Here is a 19,456-nt window from a genome sequence, read left to right on the forward strand (position 1 = left end):
CTCTAGCAATAAGCTTACTAACGATACAATAACAGCCTCTGTTGGGGCAGCACAAGCTTTCAACGGAGGAGTACCAGACTTTTTCAACTGTGTTAGAAAGGGTGATCCTCTTCTTCCTACCGTATACTCTCTTTATCCCCTCCATATCCAGGTGCAGGGCTGGCAAATTAAACTTTATCATGATGATATCGAAATACCCCTAATTTAAAGTGCCCAACCTTTAAAAGGGGGACCGACTGCTCCGATTTTTCGAAGGTGTTTGAGAGAGACGGAGATAAGGTTCAAGTTAAACCCTATCATTACGAAATGAAAATAGCCCCCTGTTCATAAACGCCGACAAATTACGTATGTAAAGTATAATAAAAACACTCGATACCCACGACCAAAAGAGCTATTAGTTTCTTAAATTTTTTGTTTTGTTTTTCCAGTTCTCTTCTTAGTGTGTGATCCGAGAGTGTGACATCGTTTGATACTCTCCACTCCCCGATCAGAGCCGCGATGTCAAGTGATGCCACCGTGATGTCGATGACCTCTTGCCTGACCACGTTGAAGAAAGTGGGTTCATTACCCACATTTAGGATCTGCAAATCGGTTCCTACTAGATACTCCATTAGTCTCGATCCTCTTGCATTGATGTTCGAACTTCCCCAGCATATGTGGTGAGCGTTGACATCACATCCTGCTATTACCCCCATACCTCTACTTTTGGCATATTAAATAGCTCTGATGAATGTTCCACTGGGAACGTCTTCTGCGTCGTAAGGGAAATATGCCCAGCACCATAGTATCTCTTTATCTCCCTGTTGACTTTTTATGGTTAGCTTAACCGATGTGGTGTCGCCATCACATAGATCGTTAACCAAGTTAGCCTGGAAGTCTTTGGAGACTACCATGCAGGTGCGGGATCGATCGCTTCAATTGGCATACAATAGGTCAGCATGTTGGAAGTTTAGGCCCCTGACTGTCCCACCAACAACCCACGGTTCTTGTATGAGGTATATAAATGTGTTGCAGCTATTGATTCGACGACTGATAAGTGCAGTCGTCGCTTTACAATGCTGCAAATTTACTTGGGAAATGTGGCACCTCATCTACGTTTTAGATGTAGATGCCGAGGGCTGCACGTCCCCTTACACGGTTTTAGGAGCCGACACTTGTAACGTGACGGTCCCTAGCCCATAGTAGAGCCGGCAGCCCGATTTTTCCCGAACCTTCTTAACATCGGGTTCGGGAACGCCGATAGTGAGAAAAGTTCCCGGCCTATCGGCTCTCTCTCCTGTTTTGCTGCCTAGCAGCAACCAGGTGGAAGTGTTAAGGTTGTTCTGTACACCAAGTTGTTCCAGAACCCCAACACCATTTCGCTCTTCTTCTGAAAGCCAGAGAAAGCACTTTTTGATCGATGGAAGCTCAGAGACCCTTTTCAAGGTTAGTCGCGCACCCTCCCAAACATCGTTAAGGGAGGAGCAATACTGCCTGAGCCACTCGTTCGTGTCTTCGAACGCGGTTTGCCCGAAGGCATTTTGCTGTCCGTGGACAGGTGCTTGCCCATGGGCAAGACTTTAGCCTCAGCAGGTGGCGCCGATTGGAGCCTGGGGTCAGGAGTACTGACAGGAGGGGCCTGCTTCGGCTCGTCCGTTAAGGACTGGGCACCATTTGAATTGGTTCCCACTTGAATAAGTGGGGAATCTGAGTCTAGACTCAGGTTCTCCATCGATGAGCTCAGGGTTGCCCCTTCACTCGGGGTAGGATGAACTTAAGGGGGGTTTTGTAGTCAATTACTAAAAATTATAGTAAAATATTATAATTAACTTCAACAGAACAGATATCGGTATGGAAAGTATTTCGGAGCCTAGGCACCATATAGTGACACCCTCTTTCGGTTGGGTAGTTTCTGAGAATGGGTCCGTTAAAGAAATGATTACTTTCGAGCACCCCGGTGCGCCTGGTCAGAGTAGGAGGACGCGGACTAGGCTCCATCGTGGATCTTATTTTTTGGTAAGTTACTCGATACTAGCATGTTAGCAAGGAGTAAACGCATAGTGACCACCAGGGGATGTATATCAGTGTTGATAAGCAACCTAAAACAATAAATGTTAACCTGGAGAGACGAGAACCAGATTGGTCGTCAAGATCTCGTGATGAGGATACATTTCTATTGCGGTAGCGTACTGAGTTTATTGGAACGGCTGCAGATAAGGCGCCGCAGTTGTCCTAAAATATATATCGACCCTACGATGCTTCCATGCCAAAACGTATACACTCCCAAAAGCGTAATACCAACTGCTGGTGGAACGCTGAAATACCGGAAAGACTTTGGAAGGCCTGTAACATACCTTTTCGTTTTATGGGTATTCTAGCGGGAAGACTAGCTTTTCTGAAGGGATAAATGTATCTGTAAAGACTTTTTAAATAATTGAAAGTCTTTCAAAATTACTCATGCTTTCAAAGTTTTTCTTTATATTTTCTTCTCTAAAAGGAAGGATAATTTCTTTTTCTGTTTCGGCTGAAACGAACCAGTCACTGCTACTTACTGAGAAACTCATTTATCTGTGCAATGCAGCCCAGACTGCATGAAAAACCACTTAGATCGCTCATGCATGTAACATTTCAATCTCATATCCATTTTTTTATTATTTATTAATTAAAAAGCCACAGAAAAGGCAACAACCGTTATTTTATATTGAGTATCTCTTTCATAATTTTCTATCTGTACCTTCGCGAAAAATATGTTGATAAAAAAAACTAGTTCAACTTCTATTGTAATCAACAAAAAGAAATTAAACATTATTTCAGCCGCTGACAACCTTTCAAATATGTGCCGAAAAAACAGTCAAATCAAACAACTTTCAAGTTTACAATGTATCGGAAAAATGTTCAGATACATATTCTATCTAGGTTGTCACCCTTATTTCCAATTATTGCAAATATAACTTAAAGAAAATACAAAACAGAAATGAAAATAAGATGCAGAAAACAACTGTGTATAAATTTTTCTTAATTACACAAGAGAATGTCAGCAGAACAACAGGTGATTATATATTTATCTAACATGTAAAAATAGATATATATTTAACAAAATAACCTCACCAGGTAAATATTATTTTACGCAAAGGTGAAAGTTAACCATAAGGATTAGAACATCACCAGGTATATTTGAATTGTTCTTAAAATGATTTCCAAATGGTATGCCTGCTGCTGATGGTACAATTAAAATAAGCATAAACAATCGAAACGAAATTATATCTAATTTAACAAAACGCAATTTCCATAACAACTGAAATTCTCTCGTATCTGAAACAACATTCTTCGCTTATTTATTTCAAGTTCTGGTTTTTGAGGTGAGGCTTTCCCAGCTTTTTCAATGGAGAGAATGAAAGTATGAAAGTCCAGGATGAGAATTTTGATGACGACTATTAAAAGTTTTAAGTGATATCTATTTTTCGCAATGTTTTGTAACAGAGTAACTAGCGCAGATTTATAACGATGCAGCAAGTCTAATGCAAAGATATCTCTTTTGTTTATACTGATTAGGTAAAGGCAATCAAATTTGCTCGTTTTTATCCACATTGATTCAGCTTCTGTCTTTGTTGGAAGTTTGTGACAAAGGATGTCAAAATTTTTGTCTGTTTATCTGCTCGCCTGTCCATCTGTCTTTTTTTCGGAAACGGCTACGCAAAGAAGGCTATATATAGGAGATTCGTCTTCCGGCGCACTGCCTGAATTTGTATAGTGGAAGAAAAGCATTGCATATGCGCATTTACTCTGATGTTACATAGTGTCGTGTATGTGATGCATGGGAAACATACACAAGGAAACTATCTATCGTGCCTAACCCACAATGTCATTCCGTGCTGCCTAGAAACTTAATTTGCTCCTTCTTTATGTAGAGTTCTTGGGCTACTCCTATTGAGATGAAATTTGCTGGGCATGTGCAAATTAGGAAGTGGCACACCTATACTCTAATTGCTGGTTTCCGTCCGCAAGGGAGAAATTGAACTTTTTTGCTAAGACATCTACGATTTAATTCCCTTCTACACCACAGTGCTCAGGTACCCGGAGTAATTTCACTGTATTAGACCTAGCAATAGAATTCAAACAACATACAGACGGCTACGATTTCGTCCAGGACAAAGGTAACTCACCAGACCTTGTCTCGAATCTGCCCTGGGAGCAGCGTGATCGAAATGGTTATTAGTTGCTCTTCGTGGCCTTATGTTAATCCACAAATACATCATGGGTGCGAATTACATTTACAGCCGGCCAAAGTTGAAGTAACTTTTATTTGGAATTGAGGAAGCTCTATCTTCTTAATGACGAGCTCAAGGTTTCCTCAATTCCAAACAAAAATTAAGAGTTCAAACTTTTTCTACATTCCTGGATGATTTTCGAGGTTATCAAAGGTGTTCAAGGCCCTCAGTGCAGCTTGCGATGAGCCTCTGCTTGTCAATCGCCCAGATTTGTGCATCTGGGATCGCAAACATTTCAATCTGTAGACTGTTGACTGTTATCCCAAGGAAAAGACTCTTGCTCCAAAGCCCTGTTCTGTTGTCAAGCCATCGGTGTAAAAGATTCCCAGGCATTCTTCTGGTTCGTTGAAGGGTTGTTCCCCTCATATCTGGAAGGCAAATACTATTTAGTTTCCAACAACCGCTTGAAAAAGAAAAAAGAAAAAAATGGACGGATATTACTCTTATATCCACGCGTATCTTGCTATTGACAAACTTGATTATAGATATTTTCCCGAAAACTCCCGGGTTCAGACAGCCTATTCTGAAGGAAAACATGATTTGCTTAGGATTATTCCCTAGCCAGATGGCAGCTATCTTGGACCTATCTAGAACCAGTTTGTTAATACTTAAATTGGCAAGGTAAGGTTTCTGTGGGTAGCAACTTTAGCGTTAGATATTTAAAAAAAAAACTGAAATTCCTTTTTTTTTAAAAAATTTGAAAAACGAAACTCCAACCTTGCATTGAATTAGTGTTTGTCGATTCCTTTGTATGTCTGTCTGTCTTTTTGTAAGTCTGTCATACGCACTTTTTTCGAAAGCACAAAATTAATGGGAGCGCTTTTCGCTGTCAAAAATTTTTTTTCGTTATCATGGTCACCGCGATTTGCACTTGCATGCGTTTGACAAGCAAATTACTCATTTCGCCGATACACTCCACCCCCACCTGAAAGGAATGGTGGTATAAGCGGGGAACCAGATGTACGGCTCCCTCAATTTGCCGCCTCAACGCCGCAACTCAAAAGGGACGCGTCGCGCGCCTCTCCTCCTACTTGCCTTTTTTTCTTGGAAGAAGGGCTTTAGTCGACGCTGACGCTACAATGGTGTAGGCCTCGCTCGCGGACTTCAAGGGGGCCCTCCTAAGGTGGCTGAGTAGCCTCCTGCCTCTAACTAGGAAGTCGGACACACATACAATGTTGGCTAGCATAATGACCAACTCCGCAAAGACTTCAAGTAAGATTTCCCCTCTGGTATTTGCTACTCGCTCCGCTTCAAGACCCGTTAAGATCACCGAAATCACCGGTAATAATTTTAGGAATGCCCTACGCATGCCCATATTGCAACGTTTCCAGATGTATCGACCACCCATGGAGCGCTTCCGTTGGTAAGGTTCGAAGATTACCGCCACGTCCACAGTCCACCCTCGAATGGTTTGTGAGGACACGTCGTGAACTGTCTCTCCCTGGTGGAGAGGTATTAACCTTATTTAGCCCTATGATTCAATTCTCTCGTATATGTCGGACATCTACAACGTGCAGACCGTCCACTCGCTCTTTCCCTTTGCACAATATGCATCGTCGATATCCAGTAAAATTTTTGGTTAGATGGCCTTCTTCTCCACACACTTTGCCTTGGCTAGTGCATTCTACTGTAAAATGGCCGGAATCGAGGCATCTGAAGAATCTGTTAAGAGATACTTGCTACCCAAGCCAGAATACGACCTCACATATTCTTTGCTTGCTCAAAATATTCAGTTCAACCGCTGATTCCATCAGAAGGCTAATAGTAGCCGTCTGTGTACCCCCATATACCTTCTTCATCCCCTTCATTGCACTCTATTCTATACGATAAGTTTCAATTGTTTAGCCCTACACAAATATCCTCCCGTGACGTACCCTCGTCTAGATCCTTGCACTCGATTACTATTCCTGCTTTTGGGTTTTAACTTCTGTTTGTACCTCTAACACCTCTTCTACCTGGCTGAGGAAACCATCCGCTGACTTCTTGGCCTATATCATTTCCGGTAACCCGCTTCCCTTTTCAGACAGACAGAGAATATCGTTGGCAAAGGCCTTGTATAGTTTGGATGCTTGTATGGTTTGTTCAATTCCTTCGTAGGATTTGCTGAAATTATTTGGCTGTGTTTCTCTGATCACGTACATCATCAGTATGCTTTTTTACCTCGCTCACTCCCCAGTTTGTTTCGAACGGTTGAATAGTTTTCAGAGCCCTCATTCTGGCTTTTGATCCAGAATATGAATTTCTATAGGAAAAAGGGATAATAGCAGGGCCCGCATAATTCTTATCTCAACCCGTATAATTTTCATCCCGGACCCCGTTTTTCTACGCGAACCCCGGACTTGTATTTTCTTTCACCGGCCGTGATCATGCCACTATGCTCTTTTGATATGCTTAGCGTTGATCCTCAAGTCCACAAAGCCTATGTCCTTCAGGAACGTATTCCCGAAAGCATCACCACCTGTTTCGAGTGAATTATGTTCACTTTAACAAAGGTCGAAGCTCTTCACTCTTTTGCAACAGAACACATTCACAATCCTCCTTTTCACGTAAACACGTCGCGTGGAGAAATTTTGAAACAATTTCACTCTTACTCAACCACAGCTCGCGTATTTTCCAATCTTAATATTTCGTCTCTGCATACGTTAAGAACCCCCGCAAAACTCAAGTGGAAAAGGGACATCCTCCAATATCATAGCCTAAGGATGTCAAAGCAGGCCGCGCCTCACAGTACATCTGAAGCAGGAGAAACATTGATCGAGGATGTGATCCGTCGCGGATCCTCCTTTTCGATCGCGGCACTCATTGACGCACAATTTGACGCTTCGGTCGAGCCGTCCTTATTAAAATCAGTTTACTGGCGCCTTGAAAGAATACGTGCGCTGGGTCCTCTGGGACGCCATTGGACAATAAGTTGAGGTGTCCAATTTAAACCTGGCCGGGGAGAAACTGGGCAAGATTATAATTGACCTCCCTATGCTCTCTCTAAAGCCACTCTCCGATGGAAGGGATCAACCTGTAAGTGCAACGAACCTTTTCTGACGGGTAACATCCCTGTATCTATCTGCTCTCCTTTTCGCCCTTTTTCACTTGCGATGAAGGAAAGATGGACCTGATGTTATTCGTGTTCATCCTTTCGTGTGCCAGGATGTCAATCGGCATCATTCCCGAGACAACGATCACTGCATCATCTGAGACGTCCAGGGAAACATCGTCAATATTTACATGTACAGCCCCTTCCGTGAATTGGATTTTCGGCCAAGCCAGTGACCATTTTGATGACATCAATGGTTTATGGAACCCATATTCTTCTTCTTTTTCTTCAGCCTTTGTCCCGTTCACAAGCGGGGTCGGCTCGTCGTGATCGGCTTCGCCATTTGGCTCTATCGAATGCCTGATCTGAAAGGCCTTCTTGGCTCTCGGAAGTAATCTATTATAAATTACCCGCTCGAATAGTTTCCCCATGGTGTCTAGAAGACATATGGGTCTGTAGGAGGACTATTCCCCTGGAGGCAAGCTCGAAGGCCGTCCAGACCCGGGGCTTTGCTATCGCCTATTCAATTGCAGATATATCCAGCAGCTCATCCCTGGTGATTGGTGGAATCGGCGTCACATTCAGTGGCCGCCGGAAGGTATCGGTAACCTCTCTCTTGCTGGGGAAATAAATTCTGGGTTATTTTAAACAACAGTATATGGCACGTGATCTGCGGAGATGAACGAATTGATGAATTTATTAAATTAACACTAACGAATAGGAAAAATAAATTTTTATTATAATTTTTAAAGTAATCGAAGGCTGGCAAGTTCGCTATTCTACTAATAATTGGGTCTTCTAGTGGGGTACGAGCATCTCCTAGGCATCGGTCCATCACATGGTTTAGAGATGCTTTGTGTGACGTGAAGAGCTCTATACGTGGAGGTGCCTGCTTTGCTAAGCATCGCTTTTACAGACCATCTTGGTATTCTTTGGGATTTCGGCTTGCCGGGTGCAGGTGTCCCCCCTATGACTCTGTCCTTAGTTCCTTAGTTCATTACCTAGTGCTTGCTGTACGTGAAGTCCTTGCTAACTTGCCAGGACATATCATGTACCAACGCAGGGCTGACAAAAGTCAGATCTACAATTAAACCAGATCCCCCTTTACGATAAGTGTTTACATCACCTTCGTTGGCTAGAGCTATATCCAACTGCGCGAATGCTTCTAATAAGCAATGCCCTCGTGCGTTAGGGAGCGAACGATATGGAACGCTGGGTCGGAATTCTCTCTTTAGTCAGAATGACTACTTCGTTTTTTCCAGTGCAAGATTAAAAGCATGAGCAATCATCCATCCGCTTACCCGTCGCATCAATATGCCGAATCTGCTTTGCACCTGTTCTACAGTGCGCCCAGTAACAAGTGCCGCGACATCATCTGCACAACCGCTACTCTTCTGGCATGTCGAGTTTAAGTAGACTATCATAGACAGCGTTCCAGAGGTCTGACCATAGGATGGATCCCTGTACTACTTCCGACGTGACCTCCATCCTTCTCTGATTAGAGGGTCAAAGCAGGGACCGGTTCCTCAGATAGTCCCTCAATATCCATAAGAGATAATTCGGCACGTGAAAAGTATTGTCTAGTATCCCTAGAATGTCTTTCCATTTTACGGAATTAAAGGCGTTTCTGACGACAAGCGTTATGAGGAGTACCATCTGACAAGTTCGGCAGCTATGTGATTCCGCTCTTTTATAGAGAACCTTAAGTGAACAGGGTTTCCGCAAAGCTCCGATTTTTCGGATTAGCAGTTTGTAACTGAGTCCCCACGGGTCACCATTCAACTCGATGACCAGATCCTGCCAACAGCGAGCTTTGCTCCTGCTTATTTCGCTGCGCTGACTTGTACTCCTTTATTATGTTACATGCCTCCTCCCGGTCGCTTAAACGTTGTGTTAAGCGGGGGAGCCTGTGACACTCCTTCCGAAGTTCTGGAATTTCCACTGTTTACAAATGCATTGGAGCTTTGGTATCCGCAACGAACTGCGCTAGCAACTCGTGAGCGGTTGAACTCCGGTGCATATTGATTTGTAGGATGCGAATCATGTTATGTTGACCGCGTCCTAGCTTTTTCTAGTTCTGCTCTGAAGACTGGACACCGCTCCGAGCCCGTAGTGTGCGCAACGTTCTCATAAGGCGCACCATGATCCCTGCATAGGACGCAGCTTTCCTTTTCATTGCAGGTGTTCGCATTTACCGCATACCCTACTGTCAGGTTCGCGACAGGTTGCAGACGTGTGCCCATAATCCAAACATCTGTAACATTTGGTTGAGATGGCCCGGATTCACACTGCCAAACCAATTCGTATTGTCCGACAACTTCCACCGCAACGAGTTTTTGGCCTCGGGAGATCGCAAAGGTGATACCAATCCGGATATTGGTTACCTCCAAACATTCGCGTTTGATGGCCTCTTCTAGTTCTTTCTTTTCTGTGAGGCAGTCAAGGTCTCGGAATTCCAGAGAATACGTGGATTCCAGCCTGAAAACAAAAGCTTTCTCTCCCAGAAGCCCCTTGGCTGCTTTACAGAACGTAACTTTATTTGTTGTCCTCGAACCTAGTTCGACTAGGACAACACCACCCTTCATTTTACGAATGGAAGACACTTGCGCTATGCTATCTTCGGGTTTGTTCTTGTAATGGATTTCACTAAGGACTTCTGCAAAAGTCTTGCCTTGCATCGGCTTAATAAGCAGAAATTGGCGGTCTCGTCCTCCTTCGTTTCCCCGCCCTTTCTTCTGGTGCTTCGTCCTCCGTGTTGCAATTTTAAGCAAAGGGTTTTATGAGTGTCCGGATAAGTGGTTAGAGCACAAGGGTATCGTACGGAAGGTCGAGGTTCAAATTTCACTGGGTAGGAGTGCAATTTGTATCGTGATTTGACGTCAGATACCAGCCGACTCAGCTGTGAATGAGTACCTGAGTCAAATCAGGGTAATAATCTCGGGCGAGCGCAATGCTGACCACATTACCTCCTACAGTGCAACATAGTGCTGTAGTGTACCGTTACGGTCTTGAATGAAGTGCTCTAACACACTTTAAGGCCCTGATCCAATATGGATTGTTGGGCCAACGATTATTATTATTTTATGATGACGCGACGAGTTGCTGTCTCTTGTCCCTCTTCTTTTGAGTCCTGGGGAGTACCTGAGTGAAGTCTCCTTCAGGTACCGCTTTCGTTTTTTCACTTTTTAATGGGCTGTCTGCGATCTGTTTGGCACTCGTAGTGTTCTTATTGGGAGGCGCGGTTGTTTCTGCTTCCCGTGGATTTTCTCTTACTCTCCATGTCTGCCTATAATATGAAACCAGGAGCTCCTCCAGCTCCATCAGCACGTTTTTCACTCCTTTGCTGATGTTTTTCTGGAGGAACATCGTAGATCGCAGGCGCTTCGCAATTGCGCATTACTTAATAAGCCTTTCTTCTTCAGCTTGCGCCAGAGTAGTCGACAGCCCTCCCACTCGGCTTATATTCGAAACCATTTGGTTAGTTTCGACAGTTTCCACTGTGCCCCTTTCCGCAACTATAGCACTGCATGGTACTATCTGGGTTCCCGTCTTCGTTGCAGCACATCGTGTCCAAGAGAGCGGACTACAATAGTCAGGAACGGGTATATCTTGGAGGCCCCCTAGTCCCCTGAGGCCTCAACTACGATTGGTTGATCCCGGAACTCACGGAAGGATCAGCGCTCGCTCGGGACAACGCGGTCAACTAATACTGATTCAATGCAGGCTACCCGACCAGGGTCGCGAAGAGGCTGGCTCCTGATGCACGCCCTACCTACCACCTTGGCAGAGCTAGGCTCACATCACCCCATCGGCGTCGACAAGGAGTTGTTGATGGCTCCGGGGACTTCCAGTGTGTCCCGAGACATATCAATCATTAGCAGTTCACTCTTCACCGAGAAACTCTCTCGGGGCTACTACCTAGGATGCAGGTGATATGCCAGCTAGGGGGTCAAAACTACTTACTCGACCACCTCGGGGTCGCCACTCCCCGTATCAATACGAGCTCTCGAAAATATACTCGATGGTGTGTACTACTGGTGTCTGCATTAAAAAATTAAACAAAAGCCGAAAAATCTTCTACAGACTTACTGATGCACTTAAAGATTGACTAACAAACATGCTCTCCACCCTCAGTGATGGTTCTTCAAGTGTAATTTCTAGCCTAAAATGGGGGCATGCTTACCGTACGCCTATTCTCTAAGCATTCTGCTGAACTAAAACCCTTTTTGTCAGTTTTCCAAAAAAATTGACTGATTGTTTCGTCCAGTGCAGAGGCAACTCATCAGACGTTGTCTCACCTCTGACAGGTGGTAATCGCTCCATTTATCGATATATAATCGCCAACACAACTTGAGTGCGAATTATATTGAAGTGAAATCTATCTTAAGTTCAGGCCGAAGTAAATTTTTTGTCAGGCTTTGAGGACGTTACATCTGTTGGCCCGATTTTTTCTTTCAATTAAAAGATTCAAATGCTCCTCTAGATACATAAAAGTTAGTTCATAACTTCCCTTGGATAGTATGTATGGTCATATCAACGAGAAAGCCAGGAGTAGCTTATGCGAGTATAAAGATACTTATATCTTACTTCGATCAGTTCACGATCAATTTGACTGGAGCCCATTTGATCCGAATAAAGAATTTCAACTCATTCCAACAGTACCAAATTTAAGATTGCGTAACTCTTTTTTTTTAAGATAAGAATCACGATCGCGACACAGACCCATAACAAAACCACGTCGCTTCGTAGTCACTTCACGATCGCCAAACTTTTTAATATACATAAATATATCACGTCATCCACATTGCTCTTGCTTTGGCCGCCCCAACTCTCAAATGTACAGCTTGCTCTGAAAGAATCGCAGATACACTTGTACCCGCGTACAATTTCAGATACTTTTCCCTGCAGAGGAGTTTCCCATAATAATGAGGCCTCTGAGTAGCGCCAAGATCGAGATCTTGGTATATCGTGGTTTCTGTTGTCGCTACTGCGGAGGTAATGAGACTAATGTGGAGTGTCTATCTCTAGCCCCAGTCCTATTATCGTGACGAGCCCACGACTCGCTCTCCCAGCTTTCTGACGCGCTAGCGCGATCCCGATCAATCTTCTTTTCCTAATAGTATCTATCCTGCTCGGTCCAACTGACTTGCCGAAATACTATTGCAAATTTTTTGGTTGGTGGTGTCCAAATAAGCCGCAAAATTTTTTGAAAGTGTATTTGCAGAAAATATGTAGTATCTGAAGCGCTCCCCACTGACGATGGATGGAGTGTTCAGAGCACATTTGGAATTCTCGATGGAGCTTGGCGTTTATTAGTTGGTTTGCATGTATTCCGGTATCTATGGCGAAGTGGGGATCGTTGAATGCGAATAAAAGTTTGCAAGCTTGCACCGAGAAATAGATGGAAATTACTGAATACCATGATTGAGAGCGGCTGCTGTACTAGTTCGGGTTCGCTATACAGTTTGCACATTTTCAGACTTTTTGCTCTTTAGCGGTTACTACCGCTTTCTAGGGCTACGTATATGTTCTTTAAATTAGATACTTTTTGAAATTTGATTTTGTGGTGGTTGCCTGAGTGACTTGCTCTGTATGTGGACAGTGCTGAGAAGCCACACTGTACGCTCTAGCTAAATCTTAACTACTACAGGTGTGCACTGAAAGATTCTTAGTGCCCAGTTGAAATCATGTTAGCCACTTGATTGCGTTTAAAAGCTATAGATACAAGATACAAGATACTTTGTAATTTTTCAGATTTTTTGCCTTTTTTCGCCAGTTTTGCATAGGCAGCGATTTCTGTCAATCACTAGACTTTTTGCCTCGCTTTTTTGGAAAATTGTAAGGAGCATTTCCAGAGGAAGAGAGGCTAATCCATGTCGTATGCGGGAGCATTTGAATCCGCAGTGGCTGCACCGATTTCCGGCTGGGGTTCGGAGATTCGCGAAATCTTTAGTAGCGCCTAAAGTTGATGATTGTCTTATTCTTGCTGTAATACTTCTGCTCATTCGTGTGCTCCCTATTACTATTGTTGTTGTTCTTCCTTAAGCACTTTCCACCATACGTGCAATATAATTCCAGCTTGGCTCACACATGCTTTCGTGTGGGCACCTTCTACACAGTAAAGGGACCTAAAGTATAGTAGGTTCGCAATGTAGTGTGTTATAGGCCATACTAGAGAGACACATGATATGTTAGATTTTATCGCAGGGGGAGAGGCAAGAGGTGCTAACTGATGACCGGTGGAAGGGATAGAGATTGGGAGGCCAGAGAGGAGGCCCACTAATGTTTCGCGGATTCGGGTGGCTAATTTGGTGGGTCAGACAACAGGCAGCCCATTGAGTGGCCGATTGCATGTGTGCTTTTCGCGAATAGCCAAATGAGAAAAGATACGCGAATGCGAAATGCGGTTGGAAAAAAAGATAGATAGATAGAAGACTTTGGCGAGCTGAAACCGATAAAGTTTATAAAACAAGAGTTTTTAGCAAGTTTGTTGGCGGCCGCGGCTCGTCGCGATGCCAATGACGATGTTATTTGCAAAAAAAAGTTTGCCAACACTGCCTTGGAATCGGGCTCGGCCCATAAGAGCGTGTCTCAGAGAGAGCAACAGATTCGCACGTTATGTATTGTATAAGGGTACTAGTACTAGTGTGAGCTTTTTTTATCTTCCGTCAAAAAACGTTAACATACAATAGTGTCCTAAATTTTTGCCAAACATTCAGTTCATAATCTTTAAGCATATAGCGATTGACCTTCAAACTACGCGATTCACAAATTTTTTTTTCCGTTTCAGTCCCAACAATTTTTTTGCAAAAATATCTTTTCTTCGCAGATTTGAAATTTTCAGAAAAGATAGTTAGATTCGTTTCCGCTTCCGCGTGTGTTTTGTATCAAAATCCGATCGCGCTTAGTATCCCGAAAAGGGGGTATATCTGGAATTTGGCCTGGTGTCGGGGAAATCCGTGATTTTCGCATGCAAGGGTTCGCGAATTCGGCCCACTGAATGTGACGAAATCTTAATTTTAGGCTCAAAGTGTTACCCAGAAAAAAAAAATAATTGGCTGTGCAGTGCGCTGTGGTGGAGTAGTACGAGGTTCGTGTTGTGATAGATACTCTGGCCGGAACGACCGATTAGCGAGGTGCCAGTCGTCCTTGAGAAGGATGCGACCCCTTTGATACCACGCTTCCGCCAAAATCGAATCTAATGCGGCGCAAAAGGTATACACTTGGAATTAATTGTGATAACACGGTTGAACACTGTAGCCCTTAGGGCAAGTACGAAGTTACCGAGGTCCCTTTGCTAGTTTCAATCGACCTCCTTCACACAACTGTTTCCTTTCCTCCATCGCGAAATTCTTGAGTACCTTGGATCAAATCAACGCGAAAATTTGTGCCAAGCATCTACTGTGTGAAATCTATCTTTTTTTTTTTTGTGATATATATTAAACGCGCGCGCACTTTTTGAATCGAAGATACTCCTCGGTGGCACCGCGTAGACCCAGGCCCTCTAAAGTGTTTGTAGTTATCTATGTGTTGTATGGTATTTGAGCTTTTTTGAGCTGTGATTTTTGCGTGTCATACACTGGCTGCAACGAGAATCCCAAAATGCGCTGGTAATTTTTGAGAAGTTTCTATCTTCACCATTCATCCCTCAGTTTGTGTTTTAAGGTAAAATTTCGAAAGTGCACTTTGAATTAATTTTTTTAATCAATTTAATTAACTGCGGCAATCAAGCAAAATCATTTACACCATTTAAACCATTTTTTTGAAAATCTAGAAACAATCTGTTATCCAAGATTCGCGACGAATTCAAATGCGAGCTAAAAAGATGTTCATTCTGTTGCTAGGTTTTGGCCTGCACATTATATGCGAGATGATGTCATTTCGCGCTTCATCGTTGGTTTCTTCGCCTATTCACTGGTTCACTCATATATGTATGTATGCATGAAAGTATGTACTCATTTGAGACACACGGTTTGTACGAAAAGGGACATTAGGTCGCCCCCTTGCATCTTGAACGAAGTATTATAAATTCTAGAAACGAATCTTCCATAATTTGCCGCTCTGGTGAACATTCTTGAACCAACCGTGATTTTCCAAGACCTTTGGAAAACGTGCTGGACAATATATGCACTTGGACCTTTTTTGGTCACCTAATTGGACCATAAGTTACCCAGTTGGACCACATGAATTCAGCAGTGCCGCGGCGGTTGAAACACCTTCGGAAGCGAACCTCTATCGAAGGTGGGTGGCCACTACAAAAAGTGATGCAATCTTCAAAGTGTTCAAAATTCCAGTAAACAGCAGGTTTCCTATTAAAACGAAATCCTCAGCCCTGACGGGTCTAAATTTTGAAACGTTTTTCGAAGTTGACACTGATACCCTCTCACTTCCAAAAAAACTTTTAAGACTTCACTTCGATGTCTAAAACTGCTTTTTGGAATTCCTTTCCCATGAGCATTAATAACTATTGTTGTTATATTGGGCGAGTGGAAAAGTTCTTGCGCTATTAAAATTTAGATCGCTCGGCGAATTCGCCCAAGAGTCTAGTGAAATAAAACTAATAAAATAGATTTTAACATTCGACCCGGTGCCAAAATTTTCCTCGTCAAAATCACTTTTGACTTTTGATCGAATGAAGGCGTGGTCTAAGGGATAATGTGGATGTGGTAAGACCTTCCAATTGAGCTCCTCCGGTCTTTGAGCAACCAAATAGTAACTAATAAGCTCCAGTTAACATTTGAGAGCTGATGTCAATATTTATGCTATTGGCAAAAACGATATATTTTCCTCTATTTTTTTGGCTCAGGTTTGTTGCACGTCATCCGTGTTTCTCTATATTAATCTTTTTTGAACATATTACTGTTGGCAGTGTAGAACAGAACGAGACATTGAGTCGCTGGTAGGCAGGCGACACCTACCTAAGTTCTTGTCATTTACTAAAGGAAGGAGATACTTCAAAACCCTAGTCCAAACCAATCATGGAGTACCATATTAAGCAAATTCCATGTCAAACGAAATTTGTACTACTGCCTGCTGAATTTGTGTACCCCTTCCTTCGATGGGTAAAATGTCCTTATCTCAACAATAGTATGTCAACTTTAGCGATCTTCTTGTGTTTTCCTCCTATTCATAAGTATGTACTAGGCATTGTAATAATAATGATTGGTGGTAGCGCAGTGCCAATTAAACCTGAGTGTTAGCTATGTTAGAGCGCTTCATTTATAGACAACAATGGTACACTGAGAGGGGAATGCGGTCAGCATTGCGCTCACTCAGGTTCATCATTATCAACAGCGAATCCATCGGTATCAGGTCTAGGTCTGGCTTAGTAAGTAATTGCAGACATCTGGGTTTGCACTAAGGTCAACCAATTCACCTAGGGCTATTACCTTAATTTAATTCTAGTAATCACTCACAGCTAAGTCTACTATTGTCTGAGAACCGGAGCTATGGCCTAGTGCTGAATATTGCCCCAGGATATATTCAGAATTTTCACTACCCCTCTCACATATCTTCAACTGTCTTAAGCTTCCCTTGACAGTAGTTCAACCTAGTAACTTGCGGGAATACCACTTGAATAAATTTAATGTTCTCAGACATAATGATCAATGCCTCTTGGATAAGTTTTCACGACCCTACGAATACTTTTAGTTTATAGTTTATTCCTGGTGAGCTCATTCAGTACGATTCCGCTAACTGATCTTTTTCTTCTCTGAGTATTATGACTGTAAATCGCTTTCCGCTTTCTTTGCCCGTTTATCTACAACTTCGTTACCTTGTGCACCAATGTGCCCTAAAATCTGCAGTACCCAGTCTTTGGTGTGCAGCCTGAGGGTTCTCAATTTATCAAAGGATTCTCACGTCAGCTTGGAGTTCATCTGGTTAAATTTGACTACCCCGATGGCCAAATGATACTTCACAAGTAAACAGCGGATACAAATTCCGGAATTTTCCATAAACGCAAAAGGAAAACAAAAATTCGCGCAAAAAATGTTTGAAGGTCCGTGAGGGCCTATTACCCTAATAAAGTACATAACAAAAGTAAATACTTATAAAGATTAAACTACTGCCCGGATTATTTCGATTTTTTTTTGTAAACACAGAAAACCATATACTTCTGGAATACATGTCGGGCCGAAGGTACCACTCTTTGGTGAAAATGGTCATAAAATCGCTTCAAAAATCAAAAAGGTCCTCAGGGATCTATTCACTCGTCGGAGGGTTAGGGTGATTCTTTTAATAGAATTTTCAGAAGGAGCCGAAATGTCACGCCACTATTAGTGTTACTACCGGAGATGCTTCAGAACCCTGGTACAAACCAATCATGGAGCACTATGTTAGGCAAATTCCATATCGAAGTTTCAGATATTACGAAATTTGTACTACTGCCTGCAGAATTTGGGTGCCCTTTCAGTGGGACTAATGTCCATATCTCCACAACAGTATGCATGCCAATTATCGTATAATCAACAAACATCTTTGACTAGTCACCGTCCAATTGCTCTCATGAATGTATTTTTTAATCTGCTTAATTCAATGATAAAGGTTTGAATCAATCAATTCATTGAAGAATTCAAACTGCTACGCCTATTCTCCAGATAAATTCACATCCTCCGGAATCAATGATGTCTAATTGCACAATGGTAAACGTCAAAAGGCGTTGGCTGTGAAGCTTGATGTGAAGAACGCCTATGAGAACGTTCATCTGGTGATGCTGAGTGGCACAATGCCTAAGTTCCTTTTACCTAACTGAGATTGTTCTATGGATAATGTCCAATAGACGCCTTCAGAGAGGTCTGAACTGTGTGCAAGTAGACAATGGCTTTCCCCAAGGGTGCGTCTTAAGTCCAATGCTATTTAATATTTACACAGCATCCCTTTAAAAAAAATGTTCTGACAGCATTAAAATCTTCCAATATTCGGACGATTTTCTCATGCTACCCACTAAATGCGTTCATCGCTGAATCCCATAGATTGGGCCTACCGATTAATTTAACCAAATCCAAGAAGCAGGGTAACACCTCGGCTCATTAAAATTAATGATCATACCCTCATCCATGTTAAATCCATCACCTTTGTTGCTCTGTAAGGGACCATTTGAACTCTATCATTCCTAAAACCCTCAAGACAGGAAAGTTTTTCTTGGGGTATCCCACCCTAAAAGGCTATTAATTTCTATAGATCTTTGGTATATATATATATGCCCATTATAAAATATGCTGCCACTTCTACCATGAACCCTTCAAAGTACTTTGAAAACAAAATCAACTCACTATTTATATCTTGAGAAGATACGTGGGGTTTACCAGCCCCTTTTACACCAGGTCTTTGCGCTCCGTTTCTGAAGAGCTCTTCTGGCGGCCAAGGAACTTCCTAAATTAAAGAAAAAGAATCCTGAAACCTATCAAATGGTGGCACAAAACCCAGGTGCTGACAACGGTCTGTCCTCGATCTATAAATCTTTCCAAAGCTTGTTCGATACTGTAATTTCCGCAACCTCTCATGAGCCTCAGGTTATCCTGTCCTATGACTAGTGTGACACTTGTCTCAGAACCCGTGTGGCGTCTGCATGTAGTATAGCGTGGATGGCCTCCAAGCAAGGGGTTTTTTTGTCCTTGCGTCAGACGCCGTTTTCATGCGGGATGGGTCTGCCTGCGTTGTAGTTGGTCTTGATGGGTCGCATGTCTTACGTTTTTCCTTGGAAGTAAGTACCGTCTTAGCCGCCGAATTTTTGCTGTTTTTCAGGCCATTAATGGGGCCTTCAGACCCATTCTGTTGCTATCATTAGAAGAAGAACACTGCTTTGGACAATGAAAGGAGGGCTGTCTGGCAAAATCATGGATCAAAGGACCCTTTTTCTCCAACATTCGAACGTCCTATAATTAAATTGGAAACCACACGTATACTTACAGCTTCCGAAGAAATCGTCTTCAGACCAATTATTCCTATAATAAAGTTTTTCTCATGAGGTTTGGAAACATAGAGTCGGGCAAGGTTAGGGAAACCAATGAACACATAATTTTTTGGTATAAGGATTGTGCCCGGGTTCTGGTTAAGTGTTTGATGGTACAATAAGTTATTTAACCTTAAACAAATATTTGTTAAGCAGAGATCACTGCATGATTGATGACCTTTTATATTTCTTTAAGGAGACTAACTCTCATATGGAGACTTTTCA

General features: G+C 42.7%; 1 protein-coding gene across 11 annotated transcripts in view; it reads left to right on the plus strand.

Annotated features, from left to right (window-relative positions):
- LOC119651012 (sex determination protein fruitless) overlaps window positions 1–19,456 on the plus strand; it is an 852,573-nt gene that overhangs the window by 725,470 nt on the left and 107,647 nt on the right. Inside the window, exon 1 of one of the 11 annotated variants that reach the window (XM_038054306.1) lies at window positions 13,603–14,888. The exons of 8 other annotated variants lie outside the window; for them this stretch is intronic. In XM_038054306.1, the coding sequence (XP_037910234.1) occupies window positions 14,881–14,888 (8 nt within the window). In that variant the 5' untranslated portion in view covers window positions 13,603–14,880. Of the gene's footprint in view, window positions 1–13,602; window positions 14,944–19,456 lie in introns of those variants that run through there. 2 more of the 11 variants (XM_038054304.1, XM_038054307.1) reach the window with 2 other exon arrangements.

This window comes from Hermetia illucens, chromosome 3, assembly GCF_905115235.1.
Source record: "Hermetia illucens chromosome 3, iHerIll2.2.curated.20191125, whole genome shotgun sequence".
NCBI classification, from domain to species: Eukaryota; Metazoa; Arthropoda; class Insecta; order Diptera; family Stratiomyidae; genus Hermetia; species Hermetia illucens.